Genomic DNA, 21,108 nt, shown 5'->3' with positions numbered 1-21,108 from the left:
GTTACGAGTAAATCCATTTTAAAAGCGTTTGCTTAGGCATTTTGTGGTGGCGGCCGCATATTGCGTATACGCCGTGTTATGCTGAAGTATGCCAAAATTCGCATTAAGACCGTCGGTTTAACGACTTGAAAATGCCGAAATATGTCTCAATTTTATGCAGAGGCAAACGCTAAAACAGCGTCTAGAAGCAGGACAAACAACAACAACAACAAGAAAATCCATCAAAAATGTATTCAAAAGCAATTTTCACACTTTATCTAAAAGTCATTTTAATGCAAGCTGGCTGGAATGTCCTGACTGCCAGACCAAATCCTTTGCTAGCTGCAATGTGCGAGAAGGTAAAATAGAGCTGGGACCAAGAGAGAAAGATAAAGAAAGCGGGCGAGTGAGTGATGTAAAGGGAGAGAAAGCCGAGGGAGTGGCAATTTCAAGTGGCTAGAGCACATGCTCTCAAGCCAACACTCACACTTATTCATTTTTACACCCACTTGAACAAAATATAACAAACTTTTTTTTTGGCATCTGCAAGAGAACATACATTACCGCCCCCTATCGCTGTCTATCTCTCTCTTGCTCTGTCTTTATTTCGCATTTGTCTGTCTGTCTTTGTCTATTCTACTGGATACATTTGCATACATTAGTCTCATTTTGGCTAGCATCGTCATCGTCATCCTCGGCATGGTTGTTTGCTGCTCTTTTTTTGTTGTTATTGCTGGCCATAAAATGAGTATGTGCAAACTGTGTTTATGTTCATAATGTTTTGGCAATAAATTCAGCTTCATTAGCAACGAAAAATTCGCCAAACGAGCTGCACAAACAACAACCGCTCTGAACTGAAATGGCACAAAAACAAAAGTCACCACTGAGATATGTCTCTATTTTAAATCACTCCTATCGAAATAAGACTGATTTTCCACTATCCAAAATGGCTAGATTTCAAATTTTTTAAGTTTTATAATGGCATTGAGCGCATTATTGGTTAAACTGCATTAACTTATTATATTTGTTTTTCATTTTCAGATTGGCAATAATTTTTCAATAATGTTTATTGCCTGAAGGCTACACTATATTTTAAAGTCCAAACTCCGCTTTTATTTTTATAATGAATTCAAAAAATGTCTTTATCTAAATTATATAAACGAGAAAGAGAGAGCGAGAGCTTAAAATACTTCGAGTTCCTTTTTCATTTACAGTGATGCTTAATATTCCATCGATCTTTTGATAAAATAAAGAAACAAGTTCTTTATTTAACATTTTAAACTTTGGTTAAGTATTTTTATTTGAAATTATCAAATTATTAAGTTATTTTGAACTGAACTGAATAATTTCAATTTTATGCGATTAATTTGTTATTTATTTCATGTGGAAATGTTGCAGCTACTGCGCAGCTTCAGTTGACTGTCATATTTGTAGATTATTTTTGTTTAGTGCCGATTGCATTGTTAGTTTGCCATGCCAATCAAAAAGAAGCCAAAGACGAAGTTCGAGGTGAAATCAGTAAGAAAAGAAATGTCGCATACAAATAAATTTGCATTTACATTTTGAGGCAATAATCAGGTTCAACATAGACGACGATTTTTGCCGTCGTTGCGTCTCGTCTTCTAGCCTTGAAGATATTGCCATTGTCTAGGAATTTTTGTTGGTATTCTTTATGTGTTTAGCACGCATAAATTGTGCACAGCATTGTTGCTGTTGTTGTTGTTGCCGTGTACTGGGCCAACAACGTCAACAAATTGGCCAATGTCACAGTCAATTCGTGAGGCATCCTAAAATAGTACCAAGATATTTTTTCGTTGCCATTGTTGTTGCTGTTCTCTCGCAGTGCAATAAAGTTCTGCATATTGAAACAGTTTCAGGCTGGGGGGCTGTGGCACAGTGACACATATGACGAATAGTCGCACAATGTTTTTAGTATTCATTTTATTTTTTACTTTTTAAAGCGCATCTATAAATCATAGCAGATAGTTGGGGCGAAGTAGAAATTTATGAGTGGGCTAAACGGAATAAATTTCAAATTGTTTTTTTTTTTTTAATTAAAGTTGCTAAACGAAATTCATATAATAATAATAATTCAAATGGAGAAAAAATTTCAAATTTATTCATGTTTCTGATATTTTGAATAGAAATATACTTTTTTTTTGTTTTACTCTCAGCTTACATTGAATTAATTTTATGTTTGAAATTTATTTGTGCAACTGCAAACTCCAAACTCAGTGTGCTTTTGTAATGCAAATTGGCTATAACGGCCCTTTTCAATTGCGGAATAAAACCATTAAAAGCGAGTTTATTTTTTAGTGCAATTTAGCCCAATTGGAATGAGCTTACCAACAAGTTTATAAGCTCCAATTTGCTGTCAGTTTTATTATAATGTTGTGGGCAGCCGATGCCAAGCCAATTATTTTCATTTTTATTGGCTGCTTTTTGGCTAGGCAAACAACCGCGATAAGATTTTGGCTCCACATCGATATTAAAATTTCAAGACACGCACTTGACTTGGCCTCAGTTTGAGTGAAGAATTTTACATTGTCAAGCCAGCTAATTACTTACAATTATGTTTTGAAATAAGTGACAGCATTCTAGAAATAACAGAATTTAAGAAGAAATAATTTATGTGTCTGAGTCACATGTTCATCTGATTCATTCAGCAGATAAACCAAAACAAGGACAACATTTTCTATTTATGACGTCAGTTAGCAGTGTGTCAATTTCACTCGCAGAGTATTGCGATTGGCGAAAACTTTGTGATGAGTGCAAGGCATTTGCTAGTCCAGCAGTCTAGTCTCCAGCAATTTTATTTGATTTTTATTTTGTGTGTGGGCAGAGCTAGTCCTCTATCCATATCACTCGTTCTGCCTCGACTAATAACCATGAAAAGCTAGCCAAATGCGGCGCAATCAAACCACGCTCTTTTTGCCAAGGCCATCAATGGAATAAACTCAGTAACTCAGCGCCAAAAATCACCCACTGAGTGCTGAATGAATGAATGAAGTGAAGCCAAGGCAAGGCAAGCCAAGTGAACCAAAGCTTACTGACCAACAGCTCTAAATAACATTCTATTTATCAAGCATGTGCGCGCATCTTGCAGATACTTTTAAATCCGAATCTGTAACTGGGTCAAGCCAGCTAGCGAGTGGCGAGCGAGTGAAATGAAACTTATGAAATGTGACGACGTTATTTTGTAAGCTGCTTAAAGCGTTTCGCAAACAAACTGTCAAATGAAATCACAAAAATTGTGGGAATCTAGCTCCTAAGAAGGCAATGTCTTCGTTTAACCTTGACTCACAAAGCCCAAATGAGAATATACAAAAAAAGTGTAGCATGCTTTTGGGCTGGCCACACACACACACACACATCTACACACACATAAATAATTAAAATGACCTCATAAGGTTTCGATTTTTATATCCACAGCTCTCAGAGCTCGGAGAACTGTTCTCTCTTATTTTTATTTTCTTTTACTTTTTGTGAACCTTTTGCCGCAGTCATTAATGTAATGGTCTGCATTATTTGCGAACATCAGCGTATGAATGAGTGTCCAGCTCACTTTTATTTTCATTATCTCTCTCTTTTCTTTCTTTTTTAGCTAGCCTTCGCTTTGGAACTTCATTGTCAAATATAGAAGCAGTAAATTTCAAGGAGACACGCAAGCAAAAGTGCTGAAGTAGTTGTTAAAAATTCAATAACAAATGTGTGTTTACATATATCTGAAAACTAATATTATTTTAAATTCCCATTTCTTCATGCATAACTTTTCCTCCGAAATCTTTGCTCTGCCACTTTTTGATTTTCTGTTTTCGTCAGCAATTTCCTTTGCCTGTTTACTTTTTGCACTTTGCCATGCTTTGCATTTTATTGCTGGTCACTTGTTTTTGTTGTGTTCTTTTGCGTTTGTGGCTTTCGTTTCTTATTCGTATATTTTTGAGTTGCCATGCTCAGCGTATTTCTGGTTTCGTTGACTTTGGCTTTGGCTTTGCCTGCCAAATCGTCTGAGCCATCAAATTAAATGACAACTAAATTGGCGCACATTTTCCGCTATTTGGCAGGCTTTGTCTGCACTGTCTTCGCTGGTGTGCGCTTTACATAAGTAGCGCTAACAATGTGAACAGCTGACATTTGATGTGGGTGGGCACAATTCGATGGGGTAACGTGGCGTATGCGTAATCTAATAAGAATCATAAGCGAAGCGCAATGGCAATTGACTTGACACTGAGCCGCTTGGTAACTGATAGTCGAGAAATTTAATCAAGTTGAGATTGAGGTTTGCAGTATGCTGTACTACAGGTCGTATGCGTAATGTAACTATCATACGCAGTGTGTCGGAAGTGGTTTAAAATTAAATTAAATTCTCGACAGCCAACTGTTGACTTCGCTGTCATTTGACAGCAGGTGTTGAACCACATTTCCCAGCTGAACATAATTAGTCAACAGGCAGGAAAGTTTTGCCCAAAAAACCGGAAACTCCCCGAGAAATGCATTAAATTCCTTGAATTTGCTGGCAGCAAACAGAAGCAAACAGGCAAGCGCTGAATTCGCAAGAAATGGCTAAATTGAGTGCATACAACCCGCCTCCCGTTCGCGCACCAAATGCACTTTTCCTGCTGTCCAAATATAAACGGATACCGCAAACACAAAATCCTTAGACGAACAAAGCAAACATAGCGAATCGCCAACTCTGTAGTTTTGCCTTTTGCTGCTCATATGCTACGTTCAAGTTGGCTTTTGGTCTGTGCTAGCAACAGGATATTTTTTGTTAAATTCAGCTGAAATGGTTGGGCTGGTTGGGACAATTTCTAGGCGCAGCAGCAGTTATGACAACAAAAGCGTACAAGCGAACGCCATCCGACGACGCTAGTTCAGGACCCTTAGGCAAAGACTGAGACTGCACTGTGCAATCCAACTGTAGATTGCCTTGTGGACAAGTGACCCAACAGCCAACAGCCAACGGCCGACGGTCATTCAATTGTTTACTTGATCCCGGTTCAGTTCCATCTGTATCTCATCTCCGTCTCCCTTTCTCTCTCTCTTTCCCGCTCTCTCTAGTTCTCTCTTTCTCTCTGTCGGCAGTCATAGAGTCACACAGCGTCCGTATTTGCCCGTTGGTCATTTAATTCTTTGTGTCTTCGTACACTGCTCGGTCTGTAGTCGTAGTCGCTTTTGTAAGGACTTTGTCGTTGTCGCTGCAGTTGTCCTGCGGCCATATGCTTTGAATTTAATATTGACTAACATTTTGGCTTCAGGTATGTAGGTCACAAATGCACACTGAAGCACTTGCTCAAAGGGAATTGCATATTTTTATGCTCTGTTGCTTTCGCTGTGGCTGTGAATATTACGCATACGTCGCATGTTGAACAAGATACCTGTTCTTGTTGCGAGCATGAAATAAATGAATAAATAATATCGAATAAATAACATACACATATCTGAATACCACTTTTGTCATGGAATTTAAAAGCGCAAAATTGTTTAAACATTGTGTAATACAAACACTAAACTGAAGTATTTGCAAACAAATTGAAATGTAAACGAATCACTAAACTGTTTCTAAATTAAATTTGTATTTTATTTTTTTAAATACATGTTTTTTTCCATCGTTTTCATTTATTTACATTAATTTGCAGTTATTTCGTTTTATTTATTTATCGTTTGTAAATATTATTTCCTGCCCATAAATAAGTGAAACATTTTCAATTTAAGAACTCGTTACGCATTTGCCAGGATCAAATTGACCATCAATTTGTCACCGGCAATCGACCATAAATTATGCAAATGTTTTTAAGGTGCTTAAACACAAAATATATATATAAAAATAGTGGAGCAAAAACGAATACGAAAATGAAAATGAAAATATGAAAATCGACAATCATTGAGCATTATTTATGTATCAGCCATTATGCAATGAGGTCTGGCATAATATCCAATTGATATGCAAGCCGAACTTGCAATCTCATTGCACATTTCACCTGTATAAATCCATTCATAGATGCGTATGTGTGAGTGTGCGTTTCTCTCTATGTGTGTGTGTGTGTGAGTGAGTGTGTTTCGATTCCACCGCAATAACTGAGGGGAAATTCAATTTTCATGGCAATTTGAAATGAAGAGAAATCGCTTGCAGCTGTCGTCAGTAAGCTGAATCATTGATTAGCCGCTGACAACGCTGGTAAAAGAAATTTGATGTAAATCGAAAAAAACCAAAAAAAAACTAAAAAAAGGAAAGAAAATCGCTGATTTCACTCGACCCCAAAAAGTGGGCTATACTTTTATTTTATTTTTTGTGTGGTGGCGTCAACTTCGCACATGTGCCGCAGGGCAGCACCTAAAAAGCTGGCACAGTTTTTTCTGTCGGTGTGTGACCAGCCTTATGAATGTACAACGTGACGTATGCGCAATATTTGCAATGTTTTTTGTCGCGCTGCGTTGAGCGAAGTGGTTGAAGCCGAAGGATCAAGGCGGAGGGCCAGCTAGGCGCAAATTGCCATAATTAAAAACCAAAATGGAATAATGTGTAGAGCACGCACACACACACACACACACACACACACACACACACACAGAGCACAACACAAAGTGGAGAGCTTGGACTGATGAGTGTGCTAGGGACTTACCTAATTAGCGACAGGATTTCCAGCGGCACGAACTGTTTCGGTTGATTTTGCTTCTGCTTTGCTCTCACTTTTTGTGCATGCCAGCGCAACAGCAGCGCCACCTGGCGTCCGTCAGTTTGCTTGCTTGCTTTATGCTTGTTGTTTTTTTTGTATGTAGTTTGTTGTTGCTGTTCTTTGGGGTCTATTGTTGTTGGCAATCTGGCAACGCTCGCTTTTACAATGTGTCTTCTACTTGTGCCCCGAAATTGTTGCAACTTACGTGCTGCACTTGCCTCTGGCTAACTGGGCAACTAAAGCGAGTGAGAGAAAGAGAGAGAGAGAGAGTGTGTGTTGGGTGGGTGAGTGCTGAGGAGGCTTAACCGAAAGTTGCAAGGACACGCGACGTCGGCGCCTCTGACGAATGCCCCCCACACACACACACAAACATAGGACACTACACGTTGTGCGACACTTTGAAATGTTCTCGTTGTTGTTGTTGTTGCTGTTGGTGCTGCTGCTATTGTCGGTGTTGGTGCGTTCGAAATTGCCGCACACACGACGCACAGCAGCAACAACAACAACTACATCAACAACAACAACGACGACGGGGCGTCAATGCGTGGCAAGCATTTGACGTGGGCACGGGTGTCAGCCACCCGGGGCGAGACACGGCCACATTTTTTGTATTTTATTTTATTTTATTTTGTACGTTGTTGGTTTTTTTTTATATTTATTCGCGCAACTTTTGACGTTTTTTATGTTTCGTCATTTGCTCTGCTTCTCGTTTTTTAGCTTTTGTTTGTTGGTATGTTTTTTTTTTTGTTTTTCTTCTTTCTGTTTTTGCTGTTGTTTTTGTTGTGGTGTTTTGTATTATTTTTATGTTTGTTGTTGCTGGTCTTTTACTTTACGCTTTTCTTTTATTTTCTTTTATGCTTCTTCATGCTTGTATTTTTTTATGGTTTTGCTTTGAAGTTTTCACAGTTGTTTTTCGGCAGGCTCTACGACGATCATTTTGGGGCCATTCTGAGCTACTTTTTGGTTGAGCAACTTTTGCTAAATCGCTTCCCCCCCCCTTTCTTAGTCTTTTGCCTTTTACCACACACACACACACAGTTTTGGGTTGCAGACCTAAAACTTATGTAAGTGCTAAGCAATTTGGCAACTGGCGGCAGCATCAACCGTGGCAGATGAGAGCAGGTGGCTAAGAAGCTAAGCTAAGAAGGATGTTCCCCCTGAAAACTTGCCCGGATTGTAGTTATGTAAGTGACGGAAAGTTCAAGCGACAATTAGCGTTGTTCCACGCTGTTTACGACTATACAAAATGAAAAACTAATTAAAATAGACCGACAATTTCGACAATAACTAAGTGTGATTATGGCAACTCTAAAGTGAACTTTTGTTAAGGGGTAAACAAAGTCATTAGCAAATTATCAATGAAACTTTGGTATACTATAATTGTGACAGTATTGTGACTAAGAATTTTAAATCAATGGAAAGCCGATTCACTTTTCAAATCCTAACAGTGATTTGGATCAAGAAAGCTTAATAAGCATCATGTGCATTTTAGAATATTTAGTATTAAAAATATAATGTGAGCTGAAGTAAACTTGATTGTAAGTTCGAAGCGATCGTCAAATAAATATTTTAATATTATCTTTTAGCATCACGTGGAATTAAAAATCTCAACAAAACTATCAAAAGAACAAATTTAAATAAATTATCATCTATTCTGTTTTATTTGGAATCGTTTCTACTCTTTTTTAGCGGATGTGAACGAAAGAGAATCGCCATAGAGTGTTTTCAGTATATAACTTTTACGTTTTATATACAAGTGCACACACTTTATGAGTCTCTTTCAATCAATAAGTACGTAAACATTTTCAGTTTATAGCTATCGATTGTACATCAGATATATGCAGCCAGAAAACCTTGTAAATTTTTCCATTTCTGCCAAACAGTGTGAACTTCTAATTGCGTTTGACATTCTATAAATATGCATTTCTAGCCACATCATACATCATCACAAATTGACACTTGTTCTGCTTGTTTGTCCCTTTTTCGGGGGCATCAGGCCGCGTATTCATTAATGAATGTCTATAGAAATGCAATAACATTGTCTCAATGAACTATATTTATATTTATTTATGCACTAGATTATTGGCCCGTTTGCCATTTCTCTTGTTCGTTCTTTTGCTCGCTCGTTTCGTTGCCAATTTGCTCTAAATAAAATTAACAAAAATAACTCGGCTGCATAATTTCAATTCAATTTACATTTCTAAGTAATTAACAGCGGCGCATCATAAATAAAAATTATTTTTACGCTTTGCATTTACAGCGCAATATCACAAATTTATTGAGCTGCGGAAATTGTAAAATTGCGTTCATGAAAAGTGATAAAAATGCAGAGAAAAAAACAGTGACTCTAAAAACTGTGTAAATTACATTTTCATCTTGTGCAGACGTGAGTACTTATAAACAAACAAAGATTTGGGGGCTGCCTGGCAACGACAACTGCGGTGAGAACGGCAATCAAATAGAAAACCCGTTGAGAAAAGACAACAATGTCAAACATAAAAATTTCGCACGCTTTTCGAATGTGTACGAATGTTAAAAATAAACCAAAGCAAAATGCGAAACAACAGAGCAAAGCAAAAAGAAAATGGCCAAATAGTAGAACAAATGATCGACTAGTTAATACTGTACTAAAAAGTGTACTAAAAGTAAGACAAAGTTGAAGCTACTAAAAAGTGCACTAGTAAGACAAATTAAGGTTTAACTGTATAAACATATTTCATTTTTGAAACAAATGTTAATATTACCATAAAGTTCGTTCATAAAACTTCATATTATTTCAGCAAAATATTTGAAAATTTACAATTTAAATATTGAATGTTCTTCAATAATATGAAATGTCTTTTACTTTTCAATTCATGACAATATCATACAATATGCAAATCTTAAAAAGTTAATAGCACATACAACTCTTTTGCTTTTGCTCCCTTAAAGCAACGGGTGTAAAAAGAAAATAGAAAACCCCGAAAAGAATGAAGGAAATTGTCTCTATTTCTCGCTGGCTGGTGGTCAAAACTAAGTGGCCACAACGGGGCGTGGCTAGACCCACTAAATTTAATTTAATGTAATACATGTTAAGTGCACATTTCTCAAAAAAAAAAAAAAAACAAACGACCTATCACATCGCACTCTATATAGTATTTGTTGTATAATGTAAACATCAATTTTATTGTCTGAGTATTACTTGAACTAATTCTATGTCTGCTTGCTTTGCTTGGTCACTATCCTTAACATTGAGTCTAACGAATCATTGGAATGCATCGCATTCTTGTCTCTACGCCAAAACAACATGCCCCGAAATATGCAACATATTATCTACAGCGCGTGTAGCGCCCCCATCGTCTCTCTCTCTCTCTCTCTTTCGCTTCTCCCCCTACATCCCTTGCCCACTTGCTTCTCTCTACTGCTTCGTCTTTGTATTTACTGTATTCAACTGTAGGCTCCACCCAACTCGACACGCAATGTAAGCGACACGGCGCTGACTCATAAGGCTGTCCATCAGACAAAAGCCTTTGCCTAATGATTGACTGACTAAGCGAATGACTGACTGACTGACTGACTGACGTACTGAGCGAATGACTGACTGACTGAATGACTGACTGGCGCCTGGCCGGTCTCAAAACCGAATGTGTGTGGCTTTCATGCTGCCTTTGCGTGTAGCTCGTAATTTAAGTAATATGGGTCGCCTGTGTAAGTTGAGCCTTGCGCTCGCTGCGTATCCTTGCCTTGACGCTAAGGTTTTTTTTAAATGATACCCTGTAAACTACGTATTTTTTATAAAATTGATTTTTTAATTGGGATTTCAAAATCAAAAATATATATTTTCCTAATATACAAAGTCTTGTAACAAACAAAAGTTTTGCTCCTTTTGGGACAAACTTTTATCGTTGATTTTTTACACTTCACAAGTACTATTTTATTCTTTTATATTTATGTTGAATATATTATATTAAAAAGCAATAATAATAATTCCCAAGTTTTATTTTCCATTCGCAAGAATTCTGACCTATGAATTTTAAAATATTTGTGGGGAAATTCTATATTCTTGTTAATTTTTTATTGCATAGTGTTTTTTAAGGTATTAGAATATAACCTACTAATAAAAATAAAATAAATGTCTTTGCATTAGTCCAGGCAAAACTAGAGGAACTTTTTTTTATAGGGTATAAGCCAGTGGTGTCAAAACCATGTTCTAGCTTTTACTTGGCCGTGTGCTGTTGCTAACGCGATTTACTTTTAAGTAAAACACGTGCGAGCACCTATTCCTATTCCTTGCCCCTGACGCCACCTCTGCCTGCTACCCTTACCCCGCTGCCCTATGCTATATAGTATAGTGTAGTGGTGCCTATCGCTGTGGTTATATCCGCCTAATTGTCATTGAGCCAGACCGAAACACATAAATTCAATTTCTTTTTGTTCGATGTGACAAGACTTCTGTTTGTTGTCGTTGTCGTTCTTGTTCTCGTTCTCGTTTTGTGTTGTTGCTGTTGTTGTTCTATTGCTCATTCGTTGTTGTTGTTATTAGTTTTGATTGCCACCTTTTGGCTTGCTTCGGTTTCGGTGTTGGTTTTGGTTTCGTCTTTTTTTTGTTTTTTTTTTTGCTCAGTTCGCTACATTCACATTCGCCTCAACTATTTTCGTGTCGTTTTCGCGGCTGCCGCGCGACGTCTTCGTTTGTAAGTAGTTGTTGCTGTTGTTGTTGTCACTAGTTGTCGTTGTCGTTGTCGCTGGTCTTTGCCTGGTCTCTTCTTGTCTGTCTCTCAGTGCACACAGGCTGCACCTTGACACTAATATTGAAAGAAAAGTGCAACTAAAAATAAAAATAGTGAGAGACCGCGAAAGCAAATTGATTCGCATGGGGTGTGGGAACTCCCCCACCCTTCCTCAGCCATTGCCCTTTGCCGTTGCCGTTGCTGTTGCCGCTGCCCCACACCTCACACCTCAACACCCACTTGGCGTTTTTATAGTCATTTGTCTCTAATAAGTATTCGATGCGCTGCTGCTTAAATGTTACTCATATTGATTGAGTGTATGAATTGAGTACTCAGCGGGTTTTCCTCTCTCTCTTCCTTTTCCCAGGCCAAGTTGTACTAACTACTTAATCCTCGACTCTGACTTGATATATGACTTGATTATTATCGGCCAGTCGAGCAAACATTGTGGTAAGTGTGAGTTTTTGCTGTGGTATTTTATTTACTTGTCAGAATTCTTTGGAGTTTGACGTAGCTTAGTTGCAATTCATTTTGTTGTTGTTTTTGTTATATTAGTAATTTATTTTCCATATTTTTTTAAACTCTTGCTAAGATATTTAAAAATGTTTTTAATTAAACTTGTATTATTCTTATTTTGAAATGTGTTCTTTTAATCCTTTTATATATTTTTATGTCTTTTTAGAACTTTTTTTATTCACATTCATTGAAGGTTTATTTATTTTTTAACTTCACTAATATTTCGTAATATTTATTTTTGAAAATTCGCCTCTATTATATTGTTGGCTCATTGTTGTTTCGCACGCACACCATTGTTGCAGTGGTTAGTGTTGTTGCATGTCGCTGCCGTAGTTCTTGCCACTTACTGCTCGCCCCAAACTGCTCCACCATGCCACACACTAACACACGCTTTACATAACTCACTCACGGCAGCTGCATGAAGTTCCCGAATGTGGCAACAAAACCAAGCAACCCAACAAGACGCTCAATAATACCAAAAAAAAAAAAAAAGCGAACAAGAGAGCACGTTAAAAATTCAAAACACAAATATCATTTAATTTATGATGCATTTTCAATCATTTGCTCTTGCCGAACACTCCGCACTTTCATTATGATACGAGTATAATATAATTTCAGATATAAATTTGTATATATATATAGATATATATATGTGTGGGATATATATTCTTTATTCGCTTTGGCTACCGTTTTATTATGCAGTTGTTGTTGTTGCGTTCCTCTTGGCCAACTCTCATATAAATGGCATATATACGGTCTATAATATATATGCTACATATATAGAGAGAATACTATAGTCGATATTACTCCGTTTTGTAACTTATTGTTGTGAGTGTAAATTATTCGTTCGAATATTTTGATTTTATTTGATCCGTTTTCGCAGTGCTGTTGAATTGCAAACCCGACCCGAACTGAACTGAACTGAACTGAACTGTTGAAATGACCAAGTTTTCCTTTTCATGCAGCCCAGCTGGCACGCATTTTCTTTCGGTATTGACAACACACGACTCGGGGTAAGACTCTGGTGCGCTGCTTGCTTTTCGGACTTGCATTGCGCGAAGCTTTTTCGTACTAAAAGCTTTAAGCAGCAGGTCCTCTCGCAAAGCTTTGCCTTTAAAGCTTGACATTTGATTACCTTAAACTGCATATGCTGTCATTCTCTCAGTGCTTCTCTCTCAATCTTGCTCCCATGGGTTGCTCTCTCTCGCTCTCTCTCAAAAACAGCTGATTGCCTTACGAGTTGCCTCCCCCAATGTTTGGCTGTTACGCTACAATGACATGTGGCGGCAAATGACGTAATTTTCATGTGGTGCATCATGGACAAGGCACAGTGAAACAAGGCCTAAGGAACTGGGATTCAAATTTTTTAAAAAATTAGTATCAAATTCAAAGCCGAGATTTCATTACTTGAAATATTTATAATTTTATTTTTAAATTGCAATTACAATTTTTGTTCGCTTCATGTTCACGTTTGTTGTATGTTTTTGTTTTTGTTTTTTTTTTTTGTCAGTTTTTTGTTTGTTTTGTTTTATGCTAGATTTTATAATTATTTTATATATATTTCACACATTTTGTTGCAAACAATATCAATAATTCTTTTAACCTAATAACAGATGCACTTATTTGGTTTTGTTTTTGTATTTTTTTTTTTGTGTTTTATGTTTTGTTTTTCGTATTTGTTTGTTGTTGTCCTTTTTTTGTGGTTCTTGCGGCCTGACATTTCAGACACTCACATTAAACACGTTTATCCCAAGCTTAAATTAAATTTACAATACAATTTCAACTTATTTAAATACGTAAACAAAGCGCACGATGCATTGAACTTAAGCTTGTTTCCTTAAACACTTGCAAAAATAAATAAAGTATTTCAGATATCTGGAAATGAAAAAATTATCATATAAAGCGTAGTACATTACACAACGTTATAGTCTAAATGTTTGTATTTTTTTTTTGTTTTTGTTGTTTTTTTTTTGTTTCTTTAATAAATATTAAATTTATTTATTTGTAATATAAATTTAAACATTCGCGATTGAAGTAAGCGCTTGCTCAGATTTGTATAATATATCTTTATATATACTATATATCGAAATATGTATACGTTGCATATCAAATTATCAAATTTCAGTTTCATAGCGAAACTCAAACACAAAATTCGCTTCCCATCGTGTGAGTTACAAAAAGCTGTTAAAATGAGTTAGGTAGGTTCGTGGCTGATTATGTTTTTTTTTTTTGTTTTTTAAGAAAATTATTTCGTTTTGTTAGTTAGCTCTCGACGATACCCTGTAGTAGCTAATAAAAGTTTCTGATTTCATAACAGGGTATCTACTATCTCGAGTACTCTCGGCATTTCTGCCCTCTTCATCCTTGTTTATTCAAGTTAGCGCAAAAAGATTGTTTTTTTTTTTTGTTGGTTTAGGCTTCAGATAAGGTAAAGGGTAGGCGTGGCAATATGCAGCATTGAGTATTAGATTGTATTTATATTTATAAAGCATTTATTATGTTTTTTTTGTTGCTGTTTTCCTTGTGTTGTTGTGTTAGTATGCAGAGCAATTTTTGGTATTTTACTTAGTATAAATATTTATTTCGTTCGTCATGTCAAAAATATGATCTTATTTTTTTCTTTACATTTCGTATATCTTTTCTGATACAAAATCAACAATTTTCGGTCTTCGACGACGAATTTGAGTTAAATTTAGGTTTTTGTTTTTCTTTTTGTTTTTGTAAATATATATATTTTATATATGTGTGTGAGTGTAAGTGATGTAAATGGGATTTAGTATATGTATGAAGTACACGTATGCATGATTTTTTGATGTATGTATGTTTTGAATGCGGGAAACTTGGGCATTTTTGTTAATGAAAGTAAATGCATAATTATATGTACATAGAAGTACAGAATATAGTATGTATGTATGTATATAAAGATTTAGTTAAATAATGATATATGATATATGCATGTATATGTATATGTATATGTATGTATATATGTGTATAAGAAATATATATGTATATGCAATGCTATTTGTTCAATTCGGTGAGCTTAATTTTGAATGTATGTCTTCCGTCTGGTTGAATGAGTTCTTGAATGATTGTTAAATAATTTACTCGAAATTTTTTAATTATTCATTATGTTATTATTATTATATAGTTTATGTTAAAAAGTAATTCAATTTCAACATTATTGCATGTGTTCTTTGTTGTCGCATTTGAGTTCTTATTTAAGTCAGTTTAAGTTTTAAACTATACAAATTTGATTTGAATTTTTTTCTTTTTTTTGTCATGCTGTTTTTCATGCATTTTAGTATTTGTCATATACTCGTATATATAATTTTTCCGTTAACTTTTTTAATATCTGCATATATTATTTAAACTAATCACGATTTTAAGTGGTTTTCATCATTTTATATTGCTGTCTTACAGTTGTTCATCTCTATTTAGTATATTCTTTTTATACATACTTATATTCAGTATATAGTTAAATATTTTTAGTATTTACTCTTGTCCTCTACTCCATATCAACTTGCCCAAATTGTTAAAGTTGCTGAGCTGCCTACGTTATAGTTTAAATCTGGATAAATGGACGGTTTTTGTTTGGATTTGCTTTATGTTAATTTCTCATAAGTCTTTTAGTTTCAAAATATCATATAATGTATGATAGAAAATATAAAAATATGCAAAATTACTAAAAAATTAGATTGAAAATGGGAAAGTGATTTTGTTGTTGGATTACCATACAAAAAACTCGGTTAATGGTTATTATTATTATCGATAACAGCAACTATTTGTATTGCATATATCGAGATTTGTGCATTTGTGGACAGCTGGCTTGATCTAACGCAAGCAGGTGCTTTATAAGATGTTATAGCTTTTTTATTTTTTTGTAAATAGAAAATTTTCAAGTCAATGTTTATTGGGTTTTTCTTTGCTCTCGTGCAGCTCAGCAACTTGAACAATTTCCACTCAAATTCAATTATTTCATTTATACAATTTCTTTGTTTAGTCTAACATTCCATATTACATATTCATTTAATTTCCTTTTGGTTATTATAATTCGTTTTAACTTTACTTTATACACTGTGCACTTCGAATCCAAGTTCTTACTGTACCAACACAACACTGTTATGATCGTCCTGCTTGCATGCTTAGAAGTCTGAAAGATGTCGCTGTTCCTTTAGTATCTGTCTCCATTTTTTATTAGGAAAAATAGTTTGTATTATCGTGTATTCATTCTGGATAGCAAAATAGTTTTATTTTGTGTGTGTTTCCCCATTTTATTTTTCTAGCAACAAATTGCATTTTAGGGATTAATTTTTTGAATTTTTAGTCAATGTTCAGTGCATTTTTATTTGTATCATTTTTTTTACACAATATACAAATTGCTGGCGTTTACTTGAGTAGCATTTAATTTGCATAGCTAATATCAAGCCTAGACTAGATTATGAAAAAACTCTAATATAACATGGTGGCTTAAGCTAGAGCATATTCAAAAACGAATTCATTTCGTAATTTTACTTTTATTTTGAAGTATTCCTTTATTTTATCATTGTTTGTCATCTTTATTTAATTTAAATGTTTTCTTCTTTTTTTTTGTATTTTTACACGGTGTTATTTAGTCGTATATTGTAAGCTTTTTAGGCGCGGCGGCAACAATGTCCATACGAAAGAACACTCAATATCAAAGAAATGATCACAAAAACAATATCGAAATATAGATTTAGATAAGTATAACAAAATATGTGAAAAGCTGCAGCAGCTAGCAAAAGTTATCCATCAATTGGTATTCAGCTTTCGAAATTTTAAAAAGTTTTAGATTATGTTTGTTATATTATGAACTGTGTTTTTTTGTTTTTATTCTGTTGATAATGTTTAGTGCAAATTCCACTATTATTGCTTTTTTATCGCGTTTATTGTTTTCGGTTTTTTGTTTTTTGTTTATTTTTTGGTTTTGAAGTGGGGAAAATACTGCTTCAGTTACTGGTTTTGAGTTTGCTTAGTTGAAATATTTGGTTGCATTTTGTATTGTTAGTAGAAAACAAATATCCTTGGGAAAAATGTAACTAAATCAGAGAAATAATTCTCATGCGATTGCACTACCGGACATCGTTGTCGCCTGTCGCTCACTCTGCATTTCACGGTTGCGTTCATGTTCAGCTGTCTCGCTGCTATGAAAGTGATCACAAATTAATCGATAGTAAGACCCATTCGATAGTATGTGCAACTTACTTTGAACGCACTGCAATGGGACTGCCTGGAATATCAACGGGATTGGCATTATTGTTGTTCGTCGTCGATGCGCGACGTCCATTGCCCGACTTGTATGAGAATATCGAATCATTTTCCAAATCGTTTTCAATCTGTAATTAAATATGGAATTTTTAATATTAGGGAATTAAATTATATTTTTTAACTTACCACCTGTCGCTTATAGGACAAACGTTCGCTGGATACCGAACCACATGAGGAGCTCTCGGAGACCGCCTGGGTAACTGAGGTTACTGTTGGTGGACTGCTGGGACCCGGAAAACGTTTCGAACACACCTGCGACTGAATGTGCTCGCAAATACGGCGAAAACGGCGTATGTTGCCTATGGTGGAGGAAGGAGTTCAATTATTGAAAGTGATTGGCAAATTGACAGGGTAAAACTCACCTGATAGCAGTGTAAACGTTAGAGCGAATAGCATATCCGCAATATCACCTTGTTTGCAAATGGCGCTAATGTCAACCTGTGCACACAATACATCGTTATTTATCATTATCTATCTTTGATAAGTCTTATAAACTCATACCTGAAACTTGACATGCCGCTGAAACATCACTGGTCCATTGCCATTGCGTTTGTATTCCACACGGAACGAGGTGGGTGAAACTACACTATGCGATAGTTCAGCCATCTATAAATTTAAAATAGACTTGGTATGACTTAGTAAACTGAAAATGTTGCAATATTAAAATATATATTTTTAGTATTATTGAAACTGTTTCCTGATTGCATTACCCTCGAAATATAATATATTTGCAATGATAGCGTATAAATTGTCTGTTCTTAATATGCTATGAAAAGAAACTTACAATAATAATTTACAATTTTCATACAAAAGCTCAGTGTATTAAAAAAAGGCTAATAGATATGTACAACATTTATTATCATATATATGTATGTACATATATGCTAAAAATATTTGTGCATTAAAAAAGTACCACTCTCACAATATGTTACTCTTGAAAAACACTAAAAACCCGGTTTAATATGACAACCTAATATACAAAAGTTTTATTTCTTTAACAGACAACTAAAGTATATTTAAAATTACTTTTTTTTGGATAATTATTTCAAGAATCATTAGTTATTAGTGATCAACAAAAAAAGTTAAAATATAAATTGACTGTTTTTTAATTTTCTTACTGTATATGAATTTTACAATAATCTTTGTTTCATATTTTTACATTTAAACTATTTATTTTTATTATCATTGGAATGTTTTGAATTTTTAATAAAATAATTATAACAATAAATAATAAAATAAAAATAATAAAGACACAAAATATTTTTTTACTAAGAATTGGTTTAATATCCAATATAAGTTTACCTATTCTAAATAAATCAATGTGTGACTTACGGATAAAAATGCGTGTATCAAATGCGCTTTGACTGTGGCAATGGGTTTACCCTTCACCAATATGGTAAAGGTTTCGTCTTTTTCTGTGGTTATCAAGTTGCCAAACCAGGAACGTTTGGTCAACTCTGGCGACGATTCCGGCGTTAAATGCACCTCATCGGCGGAGACTGAAATAAAGACAACATTAAAAAGATATTCGTTATAGGAGAAGACTTAGAGACTTGCCTTGCATTTTTCTGCGATGGAAACGTGGACTGCCCAAAAAGCTATTCTTGATGTTCGTGAGTCGCGTCTTCCAGAGCTGCCCGCCAGGCGTGTTGCAAGGTGAGCCGGGCATGCCAGGATTGCTATTATTCATCATTGGCGAGCCATTAGGATTCACAACTGTAGAGAGCATAGATAATGAGAATAAGTTGAAATTAGAGTAAGGCAACGTATTAAATATGGGAGGGATACCACAAAGGGTCTACGGGGCATGCACACACCACTATTCGAGTCTGGATCGTGGAACATACTAATGGCAATTGTCGGACCTGAGTTGGCGCGGTGATGCACCGATGGCGACGCAGCCGATGAATTGCTGCCCGAATTGCCACCAGGACTGCCAGGCGGTGGACCCACACAATCGCCTCGATCACTGCGATCGCTACGGTCACGATCACGATCCCGATCTCGATCGCGCATGGAGCCGCCACCACTTCGATCCTGCGTCTGGCGCGATGAGTCGCGACGCTCCAAACGTGGCTCTCTGACGACCACAACGTCGCCTTCGATGCTCTTCTGTGAACTGTGCGATGGCGTTCGACTGACCGACGGATGATGCACCGAACCCGAACGCTCACGATCCCCATAGGTGGAGTGACGAGTGCCCGCCGCTGGCGACGATGGTCGCGATATGGCGTTCGCCTGCTGCTGTGCCGAGCTCATCGGTGAGTTGCAGCGCGTCGGGCTGTGATATGAGGAGCTGCGCACGGAGGACGACACCGTTGTGGGCGAACGTCGCTGGTGGTTGCGTGTGCTGCTGTACGAGCGGAAGCTGCAGAGTAAACTCAATGAAATAGCAGTCCAATTAAATGTGACTCTCTTTACACTTACTTGAAAGCCTGTCGTCGCGGCGTGAGCGGTGAACCCTCGGAGATCTGGCCATAACTGGGCGCATTGGTGCCATTGATGCGGCACTTGTCGAGACGCTTTCGCGGCGGATCCACAGCGTCCAGTTCGCTGCGTGACTTCTGTGCAATCTCCTCATCATCCTCAAGTGCTGGCCGACGTCGCTTGCGCTCCAGCAGCAGAAAGTAAATGACCTTTTCGGTGTTGTGACTGCAATGATGCTCGTTAGGTTAACCGCAGATAATTAGAGATGTGAATGCGACCACCTACCTGGCACTCAGCAGCTCCTGGATGAGCTTGTCCTTCTCCTTGAAGCAGCCCAGCGAGCAAATGGCATTGAGCACATCGGGATCGACAGCGTTTGCTGTGGGTATGACATGTGTTTGCACTACCTCCATCATGGGCAGCTCCAGCTCCAATTCACCTTTGCCTCCAGCCGTGACCCAGGGATGGCGATTTATTTCGGCCAACTAAAAGCAACAACAAACGCATTACACAAAGGTTAACATATCCAGCAGCGTTTTGACCCAAAAAAAAAACACCAAAATAAAAGAAAGTAAAGGTAAACAACAGCTTAGTGTGCCGTTCGCATTCTTGTTATTTTTCGGGGGTTGTTGCATGCCACAATAACAGGCAAACCAACCACCCACTCTAACAAGTACCAAACACGCACTTTGAATTGTTGTTTAGATTGTCGGTTTTGGTTTTCGGTTTGGTTTGGTTGCATTTGGCATTTTGTGTATGGATTGGATGACTCACCGTTAGACGCCTGTCCGGATTCACTTCAATCATGCCACGCAACAGACTCTGGCAATCGGGCGGCACAAAATGCGGTATGTGAAAGACGCCGCGCTTGACTTTCTCCAACAGCTGTCGCAAGTTGTCGTCGTCGAAGGGCAACGCACCCACCAGCAGTGCATACAGTATGACACCACATGACCACACATCCGCCTTCCGTCCATCGTATTTCTCACCCTTCGCATGGGCGAATCAAATGGTATGGATGGGCGAGGCGAACAAACCGAGCAAAAGGAAATGGCAAAAAAGAAAAAGAACAAAACAAGCAAATCAGAAATTGAGACATTCCAAATACTCAGCGTGTCATAAGAAGACTGGGTAGATTATTAATAATACAAAGTGTTGTGTACTCGTATAAGACTCACAAAAGGAAATAGTATATTAAAATTCTGTTTTTTCTTGAATTTACTTTCTTATTGTTATAATTAATTATTTAATATTATATTATTTTTTAATATTATTAAAAAGAACGTATATTGAAGTACTATTTCTTATTCTTTCTTTTCTTTTCTTTCCTTCTTTTTAATTTTTATTTGACTTTCATTTTGATATAGTAAATTTTGTAGGAATAAGTACATTAACAAATACTAACATATAAGTTTTATTCAAGAAAAAACTTATATTAAAATACTATTTTTTATATAGATAGCTTTTGTGATAATTTTTTAACTTTTTTTTTTGTTCTTTAACTTTTTTATTCC

The 21,108-nt window shown here is 36.3% G+C and overlaps 2 protein-coding genes across 18 annotated transcripts in view; both read right to left on the bottom strand.

The window, feature by feature from the left end:
* The window catches only part of LOC117567734 (uncharacterized), a 61,029-nt gene extending 48,087 nt beyond the window's left edge, over positions 1 to 12,942 (bottom strand). For 4 of the 13 annotated variants that reach the window (XM_052005667.1, XM_052005669.1, XM_034247906.2 and 1 more), the window contains exons 1-2: positions 12,569 to 12,870; positions 6,603 to 6,892 (exon numbers count right to left, since the gene is read on the bottom strand). The gene's annotated coding sequence lies outside the window, so the exon portion shown is untranslated. Of the gene's footprint in view, positions 1 to 6,602; positions 6,893 to 12,568 lie in introns of all 13 variants that reach the window. The other 9 variants (XM_034247901.2, XM_034247903.2, XM_034247910.2 and 6 more) reach the window with 6 other exon arrangements.
* Positions 12,943 to 13,279: 337 nt separating this feature from the next.
* The window catches only part of LOC117569173 (serine/threonine-protein kinase BRSK1), a 31,328-nt gene continuing 23,499 nt past the window's right edge, over positions 13,280 to 21,108 (bottom strand). For 2 of the 5 annotated variants that reach the window (XM_034250239.2, XM_052005672.1), the window contains exons 6-16: positions 20,369 to 20,584; positions 19,880 to 20,079; positions 19,595 to 19,819; positions 18,985 to 19,535; positions 18,725 to 18,883; positions 18,500 to 18,666; positions 17,669 to 17,773; positions 17,530 to 17,605; positions 17,294 to 17,466; positions 17,105 to 17,235; positions 13,280 to 17,043 (exon numbers count right to left, since the gene is read on the bottom strand). In XM_034250239.2, the coding sequence (XP_034106130.1) occupies positions 16,959 to 17,043; positions 17,105 to 17,235; positions 17,294 to 17,466; positions 17,530 to 17,605; positions 17,669 to 17,773; positions 18,500 to 18,666; positions 18,725 to 18,883; positions 18,985 to 19,535; positions 19,595 to 19,819; positions 19,880 to 20,079; positions 20,369 to 20,584 (2,088 nt within the window). In that variant the 3' untranslated portion in view covers positions 13,280 to 16,958. The remainder of the gene's footprint in view (positions 17,044 to 17,104; positions 17,236 to 17,293; positions 17,467 to 17,529; positions 17,606 to 17,668; positions 17,774 to 18,499; positions 18,667 to 18,724; positions 18,884 to 18,984; positions 19,536 to 19,594; positions 19,820 to 19,879; positions 20,080 to 20,368; positions 20,585 to 21,108) is intronic. The other 3 variants (XM_034250240.2, XM_052005673.1, XM_034250241.2) reach the window with 3 other exon arrangements.

Source organism: Drosophila albomicans, chromosome 3 (assembly GCF_009650485.2).
Source record: "Drosophila albomicans strain 15112-1751.03 chromosome 3, ASM965048v2, whole genome shotgun sequence".
Lineage (NCBI taxonomy): Eukaryota > Metazoa > Arthropoda > Insecta > Diptera > Drosophilidae > Drosophila > Drosophila albomicans.
The sequence above is the reverse complement of the archived record's forward strand: the minus strand, read 5'-3'. Positions and strand labels throughout refer to the sequence as shown.